This window comes from Linepithema humile, chromosome 8 (assembly GCF_040581485.1).
Source record: "Linepithema humile isolate Giens D197 chromosome 8, Lhum_UNIL_v1.0, whole genome shotgun sequence".
Taxonomy (NCBI): domain Eukaryota; kingdom Metazoa; phylum Arthropoda; class Insecta; order Hymenoptera; family Formicidae; genus Linepithema; species Linepithema humile.
Genome location: NC_090135.1, coordinates 7749507 through 7768773, shown reverse-complemented (window position 1 = coordinate 7768773; position 19267 = coordinate 7749507). Strand labels below are relative to the sequence as shown.

Here is a 19267-nt window from a genome sequence, read left to right as displayed (position 1 = left end):
ATTATTAGGGTGAACGACAACTGGGAAGCCGTGTATCAACACGTCGATATGCGAATATATACACACACGCCCAAGTGTCCAGACTGTCGTGTAGACAATAGAAATCGAACGCGCGGAAAGGAAAGCACACGAGTTTCGTGTGTGTAGAACCACTACTATCGCCGCCGCCGCCGCCGCCGCCGCCGCCGCCGCCGCCCGTTCACTTTCTCCGATAATACTAGAAACAGCTCCGTCTGCTTTCCTCCTCTCTCCTCGTCGTCGTTGCTCCCCCTCCGTCTTACTCGCAGTTGTATATGCCCGCGGATCTAGGCTAGCTCAGTGGGTCTAGGTCTAGGCTGGCCACGATGTCGCGCGTGCAGTATGCACCGGCGGGCAATGCAATCGCGCGTGTGTGTCAACGGCGACGTGGCAGGCGTGCCAGCGCGCAGCACAGGCCGCATTATATTTAGACGATAGTAAATGTGAGCGCAAATTCACGTTTGAATTCGCAACAGAGCGCCCTTCTCGCTCGCATTCGGCCAAAACGACGATAGAGAAGAGAGCAACCGGCACGGAAAAGAGAGCGAGAGACGGACAGAAACGCACGGAGAAAGAGAAGAATCGCTCCCTAGCGCATGACGGAAATGAATCATTTGGAATTGTCAACTTTCAATTCTGTATTTTACTCGTGTGTGTAACATGAGCTCGCTGAGGAAGCTGTATCATATTTTGGAAGCCTATTCTACTTTCGAAGATGACCGCGATCTCGATTATGTAATGTTGTAATTCTCGTTCAATGTGTTCAGCGGCATATTGTGCGACATGTAAGTATTTCATACGTTTGAGAAAAATTACGAACTTTAGCGTAATTCAATTAATATACGTCAAAAAGAAGCGTGCGAGAATGAGTTGTTCTCCAAAAGTTTTATATTCCGCGAGTTACTCCAAAAAATTTTGCTTCTTTAAGCAGAATGCAATTGTCTTTTGCAGAATCTTTTACGGTACTTTTTCTGTATGTTAATTTTAAATGTTTTACGCTTGATTTTTCTCATTGCTTCAATTATATACGTATGTAATTGTATTCGAATTGTGGTTCGATTTGGAGCTGGCAGACATGTGTAACCGGTAACCGAATATGAACGGATATGTGGAACAGTGTGTAATTTGCGAAACAGGAAGTGCGATGAGACATGCACATAATAGGTAATGAATATTAGAGAGAAAAGAGGAAAAAGGGGAAACGTACGCAACTTACATGTTTCGGCGTCACCGCAATAAATTTAGCCCTACGTTTTCTCAAACAAAATTTAATTATTAATTATCACGTTGATGTCGCAACTGTTTAAAGGTTTGCACACACACACAATAAATATCTTTAATTGATCAAATTAAATTCGTATTAAGATAGATCTCTCACAATCTTCAAATTTCCATATTAACTACAATTAAACCGGATTTGTTTCTGAAATTGCTAATACGAAAAACATGCAAAAAACAGAATACGAAGAACAGCATCGATACGCTAATGGTAGAACAAGAACAGCAGAAAGAGCGAGAAGGAACAAAGGACGATATTAGCGATGATTCATGATTTTTTGAACCACGTATTAAAATCACGTATTAAAATACTTGACACATTGATTTTGTTTAAAGAAGAAATGTAAGTTAATAATGTAAGTTAATAATTGAGAAAAAGATAAGATTAGATCTAAATGCGGCTTCATTAAATAATAGTACTTCATTATTTAACTCATTTTCCACTTATATAGATGTGAAATCTTGCAGATTACTTATAAAAAAAAAAAAAAGAAAGAAGTGTCCCAATTATTCTGACTATATACAAACGAAAGTGAACGCGCGGATGGGAAGAAACGTACACACGCTCTCTTCCTCTTTCAGTGATCTCACTACCCTCACAAGCGAACGAGCAGAAAGTGTACGCCTTAGCGGAAAGAGGAGGCCTTAATTCCTGTGTGAGAGCGAACGAGAGCGAATTGCAACGATGGGGAACATTTCCGCGAGCATATGAGCAACACGCTGCTACGGAGAGAGAGAGAGAGAGAGAGAGAGAGAGAGAGAGAGAGAGAGAGAGAGAGAGAGAGAGAAAGGGAAGCTCGATTCCAACCATCTTAATATATATTTTTAGAAACACGGAGATTACGAACTCGTTATACGCTTTCTGCAGTTTTGTAACGCGTAATCTTCCTCTAAAAATATGGATACAGAAGTAATTTGGGGAAAACCGCGCACAAAAGAAGAAACGAAAATTAGACTTCATCATTCAGGCTGCGCTTACAGTTGCTGCAAAGACAGAGGAGTCAAAGACGACAATATACATCTAGCAATGGTGATACAAGACAAGAGTGGCGACTTTTGTCATAAAGGGAGCGGAGCGAAGGGTTCGACGGAGACGGAGGTATCTTATCGAGTACAAGCGAGGCGAAAGAATGAAAGGAGAGAGAGAGAGAGAGAGAAAGAAAGAGAGAGATGGGAGGCAGAGTCTATTCCTATAAAAGATAGGGACAGAGAAGTCCGCACGCAAAGCGTGAGAGCAAAAGAAGTAACGAGAGAGAGAGAGAGAGAGAGAAAGAGAGTAGAGGGAGCTCGAAGGAAACGCGATTATGTCCTTTTCGAGGAGTGCGATGAGGACGGAAGATGTCGGACGGTCACGCGCGCTGCGAGGGGAAGGGGGAGAGCGGCATATAGTTGGTAGGCAGAGTATAGGGAACGATCACACCACCCCGAGGAACCGGCGGAAGAGCGAAGAAGGGAAGGACACAGCGATGTGCGATGTCGGCAGGCGGCGAGGAAGAGCGGGACCGACGAAGAGGAGGTGGCGGAGGAAGGCATCGCGCGCCGTCGGGATGGTGGGGACGCGAATGAGAAGGGGGGGGGGGTCAGACGGGGTGAATTGCCGACGACAAGGTCACCGTCTACACCATGCTGAAACCGCCGATACGTGCTTTCGGCGTTATACTCGCACGATACTCTAGCTGCGTTGTTCCTCTCTGCCTCTCTCTTTCTCTCTCCTCCTCCCCCCCCCCCCGCTCCTTCGCCACCCCTCGTCCCGCCGTCGTGGCCAACCTCCGCGCGCAGCGAGTTACGTGTATGCACGTGCATACAGTCATGATGCGCGTGCACACGAGCGCAGCCCCATGCGTGAGCTAGCATAATAGGAATAAAGAAAGTGACGCTCATCATGTAGACGACAAATAAAGGCGTCGGTCGGAGTTTCGAGGATAAACGCGATAAACACACGATCGAGAAAGAGGCTTCATCTATCTTTTTATTCGTCTAATTGTTCGACCTCAACATCAGACGTCACATTTTATTAGAATGTATCTCTATTGTTTGCTAATTGTTATTTTAGACAAATATCTAAGCTCCGAAGAAGCAAATGCGTTCGCAGAAAATTAATAAATTTTTATTTCACATTTTAATATGTGTGTGCGTTTCTATACTTGTGTGTTCCTATCTTATAGCCATGAAATAACATTGGTTTTTCCGCTTTCGAGGCATCGGTTTGCTACATTTGTTTTCATCATCGCTGTTTCGTCTAGAATTCAGCATTTGGCATTCGATATTGTTTGTTCAACATCGATTTCAAAGAACGTTGTCAGTGCGCCATGAATAAAAACTCTGATCGAAATTGAAATTCGAAAACGTAAAGAAATTATTTTCGGCTCTTACGCTTCCTCCTTGCGATTAAAAACCAGTAGGAAATGCGTGTAGAGATATAAACGAGGAGTATCAACATGCGTATTAAAGTGTGGTGATCGTCTAAAATTTCTTATCGGCAAAGCTTCGCAGATAAGAGCAAGATCTCTGCGATAAAACATATCAGGAAAAACAACTCGAAAATTTCACTTAAAAAACTGTCACAAATACGACAGATATTGATATTTTTTTGTTGCCAATTCAAAATTACATTCAACTTGTGCCGAATTTATTTTAGAGAAAGCATATGTTGCAGATGCAAAAATGCATTATTTTTATTATTAGCCTCATCGATAATACGTGCGATAAGATTTTGGAATATCTTTGCTTTTAGAAAGTCGATTTCTAACATTTAGAATAGCGAGGCCTACGGTTCGTGCACTTTGATCTTCGATTATCATCCTGCCGTGAGCTCCAATTTCGAAATTATCCGTGGGACTAAGCCGAAAAGGAAAAATGCGCGATTCGATATGCTCCAATAAGTCGTCAAACGCAAGGGAAACCTTGAGAAGAAGTTCTGTGCGTACACTTTCCCACTTCCTCTTGACATCATCCTTCACTCACCAATTATCTCCATCGCCGTTGAACTGAATTTATCGGACGTCGAGCGTATCTATCCCAAGAATAATTCCGTGTGAAACGAGGTTCTTCCTCTTTGCACGATACAACGGAGCGCGTATTTTACGCTAAACGCGACTCTAGTATTTCCACATCTCGTCAAATATTGATTTAAGTTTAGTGATAAAATACATTTCATTAAATATGCCGTAAGTTACATTTCAGTTTCAATGAAATTTAATATGTAAACAAAGAAAAAAGCAAAACTTATAAATCATCTTTAACTTTCTCAAATTGAACAACGCATGATTTATTCATGCATTTTAAATATTGCGAAAAATAGATAAAAGTCGCAGATAAATTTGCATAGGGTTGCTCTTCGCATTATGTATTTTTCAAAGAAATAAATCATCGTCGGTGGAACGAGCTGGTCGTAGGAAAGTTCGAAACGCTAAACGCGCCATGCGAGCGATTGAGAACCGTCTGGCGCACAACGCTATGCATTTTTGCCGGCGGCGACGACGGCGCTACGTATGCACATGCACATGCACACGCACATGCGGGCGCGATGTGCGCGCGTTTGCAGCGGGCACGGCAAGTGCACACACAGAGGAGCACGTTCTGATAATATGTACACTGCAAATATACAATACTACAATACACACGTCGGTAGGGGCAGAGACCCAGGAAGGACGCGCGCTTCTCTGTCAGCCAGCCTGCTAGCCTATGCGCCTATCTGTAAAGCCGCGCTCTTGTCTTCCTTTTTTCCTCCTTACGTCTATAAGATGATCCGGAAAAAAAAAAACGGCACATGGGAGATGCAACGCGCGCGATTTTTTATATATTTTGCATGGACAAATTAATGGATTAATTTTCTCCGCGTGATTTTTATGCAAATTTAATGATCGAGTTAAAGCTTTCTTTTCTCGCTTGCAAAATGATGCAAAAGATGCGAATTCTTAATTTACATTTTCTGTATAATTCGTTTATGCGTTTTTTAGTAATTGCTTCGTTATCTGATTGTAACTAGTAAAGACAATATTTTAATTGAACTTTTAGTACGCTTTTCGCATACAGAATGAACTCGACAAAAATGCTCAACCTTGAATTAATTCTCTGAATGGAGTTTTTGTAAATATTACATTCTTAAGTAACCGCAATGTTTTAATTAAAATTTGTTTCTCTCGTTTCGTTTTCTCGCTTTCTTTTTTAATTCTACGTAATTCTGAATAATTTTTACAAATAATATTTGGCTTAAAATTTCCACAAAAAAGTAACACAAATGTAAATCAAATTCATTATTTAATTCCGTAACCTTCTTCGTGATATCATAACGAATTCTGTACGCAGGTTTAACTTTCTCATGAGTATTCAACGAATGCCAACGTATTTAAACGAATTTTGTACCTATTATTGGATTGATTTCAGTGCGAATCACGCGCAATTTCGCCAAGAAAAATTTTCAAACAGAACTTTAAAGAAATTTTTATTTGCCCCAAACTTTAACGAAATTAAGAAATTGAAATTCATATAAAATTTTCCAGTAATAAACGTAAAGAAAATACAGGAAGTTCATACTTTAACAATACGTTTACAGAGACGAATATTGTATTGCTTACAAAACATATAGCAAATAAATTTCAAAAACTTTGGAAGAATCTATAAACATTTCGAGTGTGTGAAGAAGAAATTACGAATATAGATGATGAAGTACAGAGATAGCTTGTGTAAGATAGATTATTAAATTGAAAATGAAATATTACATTGCAAATCCAAGTATAACCAGGAAGAAAACGAGAACAGGCGCGAATTGAAGCTTGTCCGCTACGAAATCGACGCAGCATTCATGCCGACCCGTTATTTTCTGCCTCGCGTGCAATTTGCGAAACGTGCCGTGGCCTACAATAAAAAATCCGATACCGCTCGTACTTCCGGAGTCCGTGGACGCCGTTAATCAGCAAGTCACGACAATGTCACGTGTTGATGATGTGAATGCACCGGCCGACTTTCGATTTTCATTTTAAAAGAGCTAGATTGCAGTTTAAAGACGATTCTTGCAATTATTTTTGCAGATGTTACAGGAAAGAAAAAAGAGATTATTTTGAAAATATTAAAATAAAGTGAAAACCAAGTTAAATTATCCAATAAACGTAAACTGAAATACTTAAAATTAGATTGCAAATTCGTTATCGATTACACTGACGTCGAATCGTAGCGTCCGCGAGAAATTTCACGACGCGATTAACGCAAAAATTCACGCTCTTCCTTCTATGGAATGAATATCACGGGAATTGGCACCTGTGCATCGTCGTAAAGCAACACGATTCTATTATTCTACGCCGCGCGTTTCGCTCGAGCGATCGGCGCCGTTTCGCGCGACTATTTCCGAGAGAAAAGCCGGATTGTCGTTCTCGTTGTCAGCAAGTAGATCGCCGCGCCCCTTCCTAGTCGACCTAGACCTACACCTAGACTTGGACTCATTGTCAATCGCAACGCGTCTCGTTTCTCTCGCGTTTGCTCGCGCTTTTCCTCTCTTTGCGGTGAAACGCATACTTGCGTCGGAAAGCGGACTCGCACTTTCACGTCGGAGATACGATAACGCGATATACTTGTTTATTTAGAAGAAAAACTTCAAGGAGATAGTTAACAAAAAGATATTGTTTTGCTATTGAGTACTCATTTTGTTTTCAAATCTTTTAAAATAATACGATTTTAATATTAATAGCGGATGAACGTAAAGTTTCTCGTTGACGCTGAAAGAAATAAAAATTTAAGAATATCGGATTGGAGTTAAACGCGCCTATTCCATGTTGTACGTCAAATCTTTCATCGGCAGCGCTTTCGACGGAGGAAGTCGGCTATCTCCGATCAGGAAGTGGACTATTGTATGAACATAACACGTGCATGTGTGCGTCAGGGGTCGCGCCTAGTCGACCTAGACCTAGACCTACTCTAACCTAAGAGAATCCACCTGCATTTCATTTCGTTGCTTTATTTTTACTCGCCACTGCTGGCCGCTATGCGAATTACACAAAGCTATTTTCCGCCGTTTTACGCCGCCGTGGAATGTAAATGCGCTATCGTAAACTTTATGAAATTCTTCCTCGCAATTTATTTATCGGCTGGAAAGTGCTCTTAACTTTAAATAATTTTTGCGCTTTTTAAAACATAGAATTTAAATTTAATGAAACATTTTAGATTCATCATATCGATAAATTCTGTGTAATAAAAAAATTCTTATGGATCAGCAAATGCGGTGGTTCTTAAATGCCAATGTTTTCTTTAGTATAATTGAAAACCAATAAAGTATCATCACTCGTTAAAAGGAAATTTTAATGCTTAAGGAATAAAAAGCTTCTATTTGTCGCTCTTAAAAAAAAAAGAACAAAAAAGTGTCGATACTTATTGACCAAAAGCACTTTGAACTCGTTGCGCTTCAGACTCACTTCGTCGTGAAGACGCTTGTTCCCAGATAGTGGAATCGTAAAAATGATCGATCATGCGTGGTAGTGGCGATGCCTTTCTCGGTATTATCTTATTATCGGTCATCAATTGGTTGTGCCAAACAAGATTTCAATCGCGCAGGTAAACTGTAGCAGAAAAATACTTCGATGCACACTAGTACGTTTTACGTCGACTGATAACTGACAGCTGTGTAAGTGGCTTGATTTACATTGAGCAATTGTAAAAAGATTATTATTTCTGTCCAGCAATTTTGATTGATTATAGGAATAAAACGTGTGCTTCGCACACGCCCTACAATTTGATTGATAAAACAAGCGGTTTGCAAAGATAAATTGAATTTCGTCATTCACGGTGTAATATAAAAAAATACTTGACACATCTCGCATAAATCCCTGTGATATTCATGTCTGATATAATTATATGTAATATTCCTTTCGAATGTAAACATCGCAATACGGAATTTCACAAAGATTACATAAATGTTATTATATAATTTCCTGATTAATATACACATCAATAAAAAGATAGCTTTTTATTTACTGTGTCAATGTTATCACAAATTTTTATCATAACCTTTTATCGATGTACCAGTTTGCGGTACATGAATAACAATTAATTGTCTTAAAACAAATCAGGATGATAAATAATGTATCTTACTTGTATGTTGTTAATAGATTTAAGTTAAATATCAGAATTATATTATTTATATTTACACTGACCATTTATAATCAAATTATACACATCTTCAAACAAATATTATATTTTAATAACTTTTCCAATTGTCAGGTATAACATGAGATGTGACAAGCTATGTGCTTCAATAATTATCGAATTATTTAATTGTAAAACGTCAATGTGGTCATGGCAACTTTATTCTACCCATCACACACTTTTTATTTTGTAATTTTTCGAACGGCAAAGCTGCACGTGAAAAAATTTTTCTACAATTTTTTTTCCGACTCTCAGCTCTTTCGTAAGCGGCTGTTATTCGTCTGCACCGTTCTATTTTTTCCTTCGATTTCCCGCGGTAAAAAGCCGTTCTCCCAGTTTCTCTCTCCCCACCTCACCAAAACTGCCTTCTCTCCGTTCGCGCGCATCTCGCGCGTCCGAATTACGTCGGTTCGTCTGGCGAACTTTTAAAAATATCTCAGAAATACTTGATCTAGGGCAATCAGGACACTCTCGTTTCCTCGATGGAGCAATAAAGTTCTCAAAAACTCCACATTTTGCAAAATTAATATCAACATTACTCACTCAAAAATTTCACATTTTGCAAAATTAATATCAACATTATTATACGAATTAAAAGTATAAAAAGAATCTTTTTAAACAAAAAATTTAATCCTTTTCTTGATACGCAATAACGAAATATATATATTTTATTTCTAGACTTTCAAAAGTTGCGCTTTTGTTTTTAAAAAATCTGCAAATTTTTATGCTAAAAATATACTATGCTAAAATAAGTTACATATATGCTAAAAATAAGTTGCCAGACGTTCAATCATTTCCTCAATCGAAATAAAATGGTGTTGCGCGTCAATTTTCTGTTTGTCATTGTTCTCGAAAGAGATCAAAATATTGGACAGTATTTTTATGCATAGCGGTAATCGAGATGGTAATGTATTCGGAGACTATTTTCACGACAAATTCCAGAATATAATTGATATTCACATGCTCGCGTGTAGTCGGGCTTCGTCCTTGACACAATACACGTACTGGACAAACGATGTAATTTACCATAAGGGAATATTCTCATAAATTATACAAATATATTTATTTCAAAACATTCTTTTTACATCATTTTTTTATACATACCATAAAAATTTCATATCATGATATTTATTTTATTTTCATGAACTCAAACTTTATTTATTCGCTCAAACAACAAATAAAGAAAATGTTAATTTAACGTGAATAATCTTAACAATTCGTTGTAGAATTTTTATTCTCCAAAACAGAATAAATTAAAAATATAATTTATAAAAATATTCCCCATATTTTATTTTTCCGTATTCATAGTATTGATATTCGCGCAAGATTTTTTACTCTATATATTGTTTATAAAATGAGAAAAATAATTATAATAATAAATTAAAGCAATTGAATATAATTCGTAAACCATATAGTAATGTAAAAAAAGAGGCAAGAGCTAAAATGCGATTAACAGTGCGTGATAAATTGTATGTTTCTTCCGCAATAATTTTATCGAAACGTTTCTGCTGCTATTCGAGCTCTCCTTAATAAATAACTGTGCTAGTGTGTGCTGAATATTAGATAATATAGAGTACCGAGAAGAGCTCAAAAGCGGGCCAAAACGTTTCGATGAAATTATTACAGAGGAAATCTATCATTTATTTACCACGCCATTAATTGCATTTTGATTCAATTCTCTTTTTCATACATTGCTAATTTATTCCCCTTTAAAAACGCGTTGCAAAAATTTCGCTAAAGTGAGAGTTAATCTTTCGTGAGATTGTTGCACGATGTCGCAACAAGCGCGGAAGAGCTAAATAAATATATCAATGTGAGAAATAAAAATCACCTTTAAATTCTATCATTCTATCACTATTCGAAACCTTGTAACACTTTCGCTTGACGCATCGTCAGCGTCAAAATTCATGCCACGCTAGTTTGCCAACGCGTGTCGCATGTGTCACTTTCGTTCCCGGCATGCTTAAAGGGTCTTTCACATGTTCCCGAGGCGCTAATGGACGACGAATCGCGGCTCGATGATGATCCGATCTAAAATAGCAGCGCGCTATGCTATTCTTTCCTTGAGTTGCTATTCCGGTAGATAGATACATGGCGCCCGCTGTGAGAGATCTACGCGGTTGACCGCGGATAGGCAAACATTCGTTCGATAAACGCTCCTGATTATTTTCTACCTCGTGAACGACGCTCTTCCTCCTCTCCTCTTCACGCTTATCAATTGCCCGATCGATTAAACTAATCCGATATTATCAAGCTAGCTATCAATAATTGATGAAATATCTACGTATAATTGATAAACAATTAGCTGCAATTAATTGAAGTTTTTTTCTTGCAGAAATATACAGATTTCAAATTGATTGCGGAAAAAAAATATCGAAAGCTAAAAACAGTGCAACACTCGTTTTCGAGCACAGAGTATACGAAGTTATATGTATATCATAGTTAACTCTTACTCTCGTGTGAGTTGCGTAATGTTTCTGTGATACAGTGATCTAGATAAAAGAGGCTGATAGCCAGTTGGCTTTGGCGGAATCGCGGAAAGTCGCCGGATGCAATTTTGGCAGCGTGCGGATTCTCGCGGATGCATTCGCGTGCTCTGGCAGTCCGAATGCAACGATTCACTCAATGCTGTAGCGAGTCGCACAAGATTGTTGAGAAAGGTTCATTAACGTGTGTTAAATTACAGTTTATCCCCAAATAGAAATCACTAGTAAACTATATATTGCAAATGTCTTTTCTTACGAACGAAAAATGTATACTTCTCAGCGCGATTTTACAGAAGTATGAATTAGTTAATCATATAATTAATTTTGTATTAATGTCTAAAAAATATTTTCAGATTTTTTTTCTACTTCTGCATAAAAAAATTAAATGAGATAAAGCTGAATTAATAATTTTACGAAGTAAAATTTAGATAGAGTTCAAAGAGGAACAAGATTTTGTTTATCCTTCTAAAGTTGTCAAACTTGTTTAACTTTAGTTAATTCTCAGTTTTCAACGCAGGCAGAAGGAAACCTGGAAATATTTTTTTAGACTAACGCTTTAGTATTATTGTACACTCGACTCACACATCCGGAATCGAAACGGTGTCACGATCGCGAAAATGTGCGACCTTTAACAGGTTGAATTTTCTCCCGTCCGCCCGCGCTCACCGTTGCGCTCACCGTAATGGGAACACGGCCGTGCCTGTCGAGCGCGGGAAGAAGAAGGGGGGCTCGGCGACGTTACCAAATCGCTATGGCGTAACATTTTGCTTATTCACGTTCGATTATACAATCTGGCACACTTTTACTCGAAGCGCAGCATGGCGCACCAGTCCGTCGAACGTACCTCGATATAACACAGTGTCGTTAAGCCCGTATCAGACTATGCATTGCGGATTAAAGATTGCAAATTGGAGACTGGAATTCGACCCATCAGGACAAAGTGAGTTAAGATCGAGATCACTCGATCGGTCGAATTCTAATCCGCTCATTCGCAGTCACAATCTTTAATGCATACGGGCTCTTTCGTTTCTTATTTCTCAAATTTTGCAATGCAGCGTCCGCTGAAACATAATTATGACAAAGCTATTGTTTTTTTCATGTTTCAGCGACCTTTTTGTAAAAATTTATAGACTGGTTGTTGAATATTAACGCGTCTACGGCAGCATATATGAAAAGCAACCTGAGAATTTACTTTACAGCCATGCAAATTTTCATTAAAGTATTTTTATTGGTATGGAAACATTTCCAGAGGCAGAAATTTATGAACGAGTGAACGGCAATTATAATCGTATCTCCGCACGGCCACGAATTGCGTATTGCGCGCTAAAAATACGGCAAAGACTTTCCCCGCGGGCAATTTTTCCCTCTTCTCGAACGAAAACGGCCGTCTCGAAAAGCATCGCTGTAAAAATCAGGTTAAAGGCAGCCGCGCGCGCTCGCGGCGGATATTTTCAATTAGGGAAAGTTCGATCTTATTGTAGATCACTGTGGGAATTGCAGCCTACGATGATAATAAAACGCAACAAGTGTTGCCACGCTTCCGCCTGACGCGCGCACGCCTGTTTTTCTTTTCTTTTCTTTTCGCATCGAGATAATTGATACTCTGTGCTCGCACGCGGAGAATTTCACCGCGATTTAACGTCGGCGCTTTTCACTTCGAGCTACGCTCATTGGGTGCGTCAGGAAATTAACTTTGGCGCCGATCCGAACGCGGCTGTCTCCTGAAATCACGGGACGTCAGGTTCGCCGATTTGGATTAAACTCATTTAATGGTTGAAAAAAAAGAAGCCTTTTAATGAATTTTTATTTTAGCAAAGTTTCAATTTCAAAACTTCTAAAACGAAACTGCGAAAAAGAATTTATATTTAGCCAAAGCCATGTAAATGCTTGAAAAAAAAAGTATTGTTTTTCTCATCAAAGACGAGTATATAGAAAGTAAAAATTGCGCGCGTCAGTATCTGTCAAGATTCGCAAACGGCCGCAAGACGTGAGAGTGTAAATGGAAATGCTTCGGCGGCAGGAAGCGAATCTGGGCCGTCGAATCGGAGAACGGCAAGTGGGTCACGAGAACGAGACAAACGCGCTCCGGCATCGCTGTCGTTGACAGCGAAGCTCGCGCATCGCGAGTTCCATCACGCGAACGCTCTCTACTATGCGCGACGACAGAGCAAATCCTTTTACTTGGCATGCACCGCGGAGGAAGTGCTCTCGCGATTTCGTCTCGGGCGGACTAGATCGCGGACGACGCGACGTCGTCGCTTCCTGTCTTCATATACTCGAGAAACTCGACCCGGCTTTTGCGAGACGTCGCCTTTCGAGTCGCAACACGTATATTATATTTGTTTCAATCGTAAAATTTTTTATCTGCTAGAAAATTTATTTCAGCATTTCTCGACGTCTATCAATGTCTCACGTGTCTACCCGTTTCTGTACAATATAGAAAGTTATACGAAGCTCCACTTAACAGAAGAAAAATTGTATTCTTTCGCTTATAACGGAAAATAAAATGTCAACAACTTGAATATTATAGTGTTGGCGGAGCATACAAATTCGTACGATTGTTCCAAGAATAAGCAAAAGTAAAAAATATATTTTCGCACACGTTATTCAGTCCTTAAGTTAAAATTGTTGTCATCACAATTGACGATACAAATGCGTTTCAACCGTCGCCTCGGCGACACAATATTGTCCGTTGCATTCCGTCGGAATGATTGAAAAATCAATTTTTGCAACTAAAGCAAATTTACTGTTTGATAAAATCAGTAAGTCACGCAGGATTATCGGGTCACCTTCTTTCCCGTCAAAACGAAAATATTTCGCGTCTGGTTGGCCGACAGCGATCGAATCAATATCTACGAAGTTGAAATAAACTCGGGTTACCGAGAGTCGTTACGTCACAACGATCCAGCCTTCAGATACCACCGCGAGATATCAAAATCATTGTTCCATCGAGTACTCCCCTCCGTCTTTTCCTCCTTCCGACCGCGGATCGATCGCGATGAGATCGGAGATACATCTACTACCGTCGAAATTGCCGATAAGCAAACGAGGTCAAAGAAAAGGTCCGCCTTATTGTAAGTGAGTCCAGCCTAAATTCTAGTCGCTCAAATATACTTTGATCGCTATTCGCTTCTTCCAGACAAAGAGTAATCCATAAGAATTATCTAAAATATACGTGCGCGTTATTATTCTATGTTGATTTCTCAGACTTCATTTCGATGAAGAATTTCAACAAAGTATTATTCAACGTTAGCCAAACGTTGTTACTGTAATTCTTTGTTGCTCGTAATCATGTAAAATAGTATTGATGTAGAAATCGCTAATTATATTAACGATATCTTCGCGATAAATAAAAATTCATATAATTTGCACTTACGTGTGGGTGGCTGACGGTAATGCAAATGCTGGAGACTCTGCGTTTGATGATGATGGTGATGGTGAGGCGGTCCCATCGTCGGACCCATGGTGTGGTTGCTGTGCTGATGATGCGGCGAGCTTCCCCGATGCGGATGATACTGGGAGGGATGATGCTGATGAGGATGATAGGAGGGCGGCAAAAAGCTCGCCGTGGACGCGTACACGCCGGGGCTGTGGCAGGTCGACCTGCCGAGCGCTGCTATGGAACAATCAATAGGAGGCATTCAATGAAAAAGTGCCGTCTCGAAATGTCGCGATTCAGCATCGAAGATCGTACATTTTTGTTTCCCGTTTGAAATTTTAATCCATTAAATTCCCACAACATAATATTAAAAGAATTTAGTTCGACGTAAATATAATTTAAATGTATACAAATTTTTGACTTCCATTTTGACTTTCATTTAACTTCCTTGAACGATAACTGCTCAATAATCAAAAATAGGAAGCCAGATTTAAATCGCGATTCTTTTTCGATGACGACAATGTTTTTTGAAATTGATAAATGTAAATAAAAATTTTTTTGTAAAAGTGATTATTGTGTGTAAGGAAATTTCGATCTCGAATTATTTAAGACGTTTTGTTTCGTGTGTATTATCGATAATTGCACTAGAAATAAAGATAAGCTCACCCGACGACAAATGAGAATGATGAGATGCCAGACCTGGCTGGAGGGATGAATTAGGATTGAGCCTGGCTTTTAGTAAGAGATTCGCATCTTCGTTGCCACCAGAGGATGTACTAGACTCAACGTCGCTGACTCCGCTATCCGCTGGGCTCGCTGGCAGTGATCCGCTTCCTGTTCCCAATCGACGACGCCATGCAACAAAGGGAGAAGACGCATCCTCTGTGATAAATAACCAGCAGAGTTTACGGCTAGCGATAAAACGCGACGCCGTTGCTAATTACTCGTCTGATTCCGTTCCGTTCAAAAGAGCGCGATAAAAATAAAAAGAACTGTGCGGAGAAAAAAGAATTATAAGTATCGTCCTCTCAAAATTATTTCTTTCAAGATATTATTTGGAAGAATATATAGTGCACACTATTTATGATATACGTTATTTCGAAATAAATAAATATTACTAAAACAAACGGCTGTAAGATTTTTGTTTTTTGCCTCCGCAATAATTTAATTTTTGCGACGTCTATGGAATTCTTATCTATTTTTTATAATGCACACTATTTATGATATACGTTATTTCGAAATAAATAAATATTACTAAAACAAACGGCTGTAAGAGTTTTGTTTTTTGCCTCCGCAATAATTTAATTTTTGCGACGTCTATGGAATTCTTATCTATTTTTTATAATGCACACTATTTATGATATACATTATTTCGAAATAAATAAATATTACTAAAACAAACGGCTGTAAGAGTTTTGTTTTTTGCCTCCGCAATAATTTAATTTTTGCGACGTCTATGGAATTCTTATCTATTTTTTTTAAGTTTAACTTTTTGTCTCTTTCGAAAAATTATAGTTTTTTTGAAAAGTAGATTATCACAAAAGTATCGAGATAATTTCTCGCTTCTAAAGCCGTTAATATACCAATAGCTGGAATAACTATGATATTAGCTTTAGTAAATACTTTATACTCTTCAAATACGCGGCAACTATCGAATCGCTGATTCACTTCGATATTACATAGACGTAACAAATTAATGATCGACCGGTTCGGCTTTCTGCCAGATCCTAAATTGAAGCTGCACGTCGCTGTCGTCTGCCGCTTTAAACAAATTAGGTGGCCCATCGAGGTGGACCAGCTAGCTCGCTCGTTCGTTCGCTCGCTCGACTTCATCGAGCGTATCGTGCCGAACGTGTTTTCGCGCGCGCCATCAATTAAAGGCATCTTTATGCAACGAGCGAAGGTCATCCGGTCATTGGGTATGCATATTACTCGCTCTTCCCACGGTCCCTCTCCTCTCCTTTTCTCCCTCGCTGCGCGACTAACCGTCTCAGACGGACCCCAAAGGGTTCTGCACAGAGTCATTGCTCTCTTTCTCTCTTATTCTCGCATCCTCTCCAAAGAATCGTCGTCGTCGGAGTCGTCCAAGTTGTCGTCGTTGTCATCGTCTCCGTGTTACGTAAGGCAATCATACCTGTGCTGCTTCATGCAAGCATCGGAGTCGAATATTTTAAGATCTGCCCAAATTCCTGCCGAATATGCAACCGGTTTGTTACCGATATGCAGTTTTATTATTGCGCAATGCAACTTTGTGAAATCAATTCTGACCCATTGAAATTTCAAACCATAATCGCGAGAAATATTTTATCATTTATTTTTAATTTTGCGCTACGATTGTGATTATTTCTAAGAAAATTCGCGCTGAAAGATTTTTCTTACTCCTCGATTGTTCTATTCTCCAGTCGACTAGCGCGAGCAATCGACGATGCAATCGGTCGATGAAACGTTGAATTGCATCAACCTGCAATTGTCATTCCGGTAACGAACCATTTACAAGAGCTGTCGCACCACGATTCAATTAACGGAAATTGGCGCCTTGTTTTATACACTTACAAATATTAACATTTTTCGAATTTTCCAGTCTAATTCTACTCTCCGTTTCGCTATTTTATATTATTTTAAATTATATCGCAGTTTATACTGAAACTCTATTAAAATCCGCGATTGTGCGAACAATGCGCCGTGACGGCGGCAATAAAATCTCATAAAAGCGTTCCTGAAAGGTCTCTATGACCTTACCTGGCGTACTCGTCGTGGCGATAGCGGCAGTGGTGTAAGGCGGTTGGCCCATCTGAGCATGGCCGGCTAAGTGTCGGCCATATCCGTTCTGCAACCCCAGGTTATGCTGCTGGGGATGCTGGGAGAGGATGCCGTGGAGCAGACGGGTCCCCGTACTGGTGGTCGTCGCGCTGGTGGACCCCGGCTCCACTTTCACATTCACAAGGCCCAGCTGTTCTTTCTCACCCGTGTCGTGCGGTTGAACTTCCCTGGTGTCCACTGTAACAGATAATGAGATGCATCGTTAATACTAGTAAATCAAAAATAGTGGCTAATTAGCATAAAATAATATAAACATAGAATATAAACATCGATTATTTTTCTGCCAGTCATCGGATTTTTGTGTAAGTTTTGAAAAGGAAATCCTAATAAGTATTAAAAATTTGGACATGTTAAATTTGTGTTAAGGTTGCAAATATTTTTTTTCTCTAATTCATTCTACTTATTAAACGTAGAATTATGTCACAGTCGAAGGCCAAGTGAATCTGAAAAATATTGATTCGACTTTCGCCGTAGCGCCGTAAAATAGACGTCACTACAACAAATTTGTGAAGCCTAAAGCATCGAGATTTTATAAAGCAAAAATAAAGGTGATAAATTATTAGCTCAGAAACAATGGCATTAAGTTTTATCTATTGCGGCGCACTTCATATAAATTTTTTATTAAAGGCAATTTTCGAGCTCGTTATAGCATCCTCATTAGTAAACAAAAAAATAATACTTCAAGATAAATTGCATATCATAGTTCCCATTACAATTTAGTGTCCACTTAAGTTTAAGAACACATCTCATCGGTCGAAATAATTAAGCGTAATCATAGACGGATAAATACTCTCGCGAAAAGAAGAACGACAGAAAAGGAAGGAAAAAAGGCTGCGGCTCGGGAGGCGTTCTCGAGGAGTTTGCGCTGACTGCCGAGAGGAAGTGAAAGCCGGCGTCTCTCCTTGACCCACTGCAACGTTTCTACCTTCCTTTCAGGCGGTGCCGAGCCGCGACGGCTTCATTAAGCAATTTCTCGCGGCAGCGAATCCGACAAATCCGCTATGAAAAATGCCGACTGGTGCGATCAATGAGCGGGTTTTAATCGATTTGATTCGATCTGATCGAAAAGGCGGCGCAAGGGTTTTTCTCACGATCGTCTTCGTCCTCGAATTTTCTCGAGCTCGCGGGCAATCCTACGCGTTTGTCTTGTCGCTTTCGGAAAGTCGATGGGAATTACGCAACGGTGCGAGTCTTTCGTCATGTGTCGTTTCGAAGCTACGATGAGCTAAAAGTATTTTCTGTTTGCAGAAATTAATCCAGCAAAATAAACTCTTCTGTCATAAATATTTACTCCAATAAACAAGAGAATTTATTTTGCTAAATTTCATCGCTGAAAAATATCGCATTGTCATTATTATGAGACAAGATGAAAATTAATTATTGCGATAAAAGCGTTTACACAGAAACACGTTTACGTCACGGATATGAATTGATGGTGACTGCTAACGTCACTGCGGATTCGTGAATTGAATTAATAAATATGATCACGTAGATTGAAATCACGCCTGTGTTCAGCGCCATGCGCGAAACGGAAAATGTTTGGGTATTTCCCAATCAAAGAGGAGGAAATATACAATATAATAAATAATAATATAGAGACGGATGTCAACAAAAACAATATGCCGAAGTATACTCTGCACTTTCTATAAACTCCACACAAGATTATATTGAAAGTTCAAAATATAAAATATAGAAAAATATTTTTAATGTGTAAAAGTCGGCTATTTATCTTTATTCTAATAATAATGTTGTTTATTATATTTCTTAAAATCCCAAATTGACTTCCCCAGATCATTTTCATTAGCAACATTTGTTGTCAAATGCGGTATTTTCTTCGATTTTGAAGATTTTACCGATTATTGAGTAAATTGAAACGCGTGTAATGCTCGTGACTTCTCCCAAATTGTCAACACAATCACGAGCGGAAGATAAGTTTCGCCTGCCCACCGGAAACTTGCTCATTGCGAGAGTGATGTAAGCTTTCTTGACCTTGACTCGCCTTCGGCTGCAGCACACAGGGTAAATTTCAAACTGCATTAACCGAGAGCATTTTCAATTGAGATTTTCACAGCGTTTTCACCTTCTGCGCGACGCTTCCTTCTCATTTCTCCCGTATCAGAAGCCGACTTCCGGTGTATCGACATGTTGGCAA

At 39.3% G+C, this 19267-nt stretch overlaps 1 protein-coding gene and 1 long non-coding RNA gene across 15 annotated transcripts in view; one reads left to right on the top strand and one right to left on the bottom strand.

The window, feature by feature from the left end:
* LOC105670558 (Ecdysone-induced protein E74) overlaps positions 1–19267 on the bottom strand; it is a 156845-nt gene that overhangs the window by 15398 nt on the left and 122180 nt on the right. For 10 of the 14 annotated variants that reach the window (XM_067360303.1, XM_067360294.1, XM_067360297.1 and 7 more), the window contains 3 exons: positions 17035–17292; positions 14962–15177; positions 14293–14532 (listed from right to left, as the gene is read on the bottom strand). In XM_067360303.1, coding sequence (XP_067216404.1) covers positions 14293–14532; positions 14962–15177; positions 17035–17292 — 714 coding nt within the window. The remainder of the gene's footprint in view (positions 1–14292; positions 14533–14961; positions 15178–17034; positions 17293–19267) is intronic. The other 4 variants (XM_012364131.2, XM_067360305.1, XM_067360302.1 and 1 more) reach the window with 3 other exon arrangements.
* LOC137001447 (uncharacterized) lies at positions 307–3419 on the top strand. Its single transcript, XR_010891458.1, has 2 exons — positions 307–803; positions 1085–3419. It is a non-coding gene; the product is annotated as an uncharacterized lncRNA (long non-coding RNA).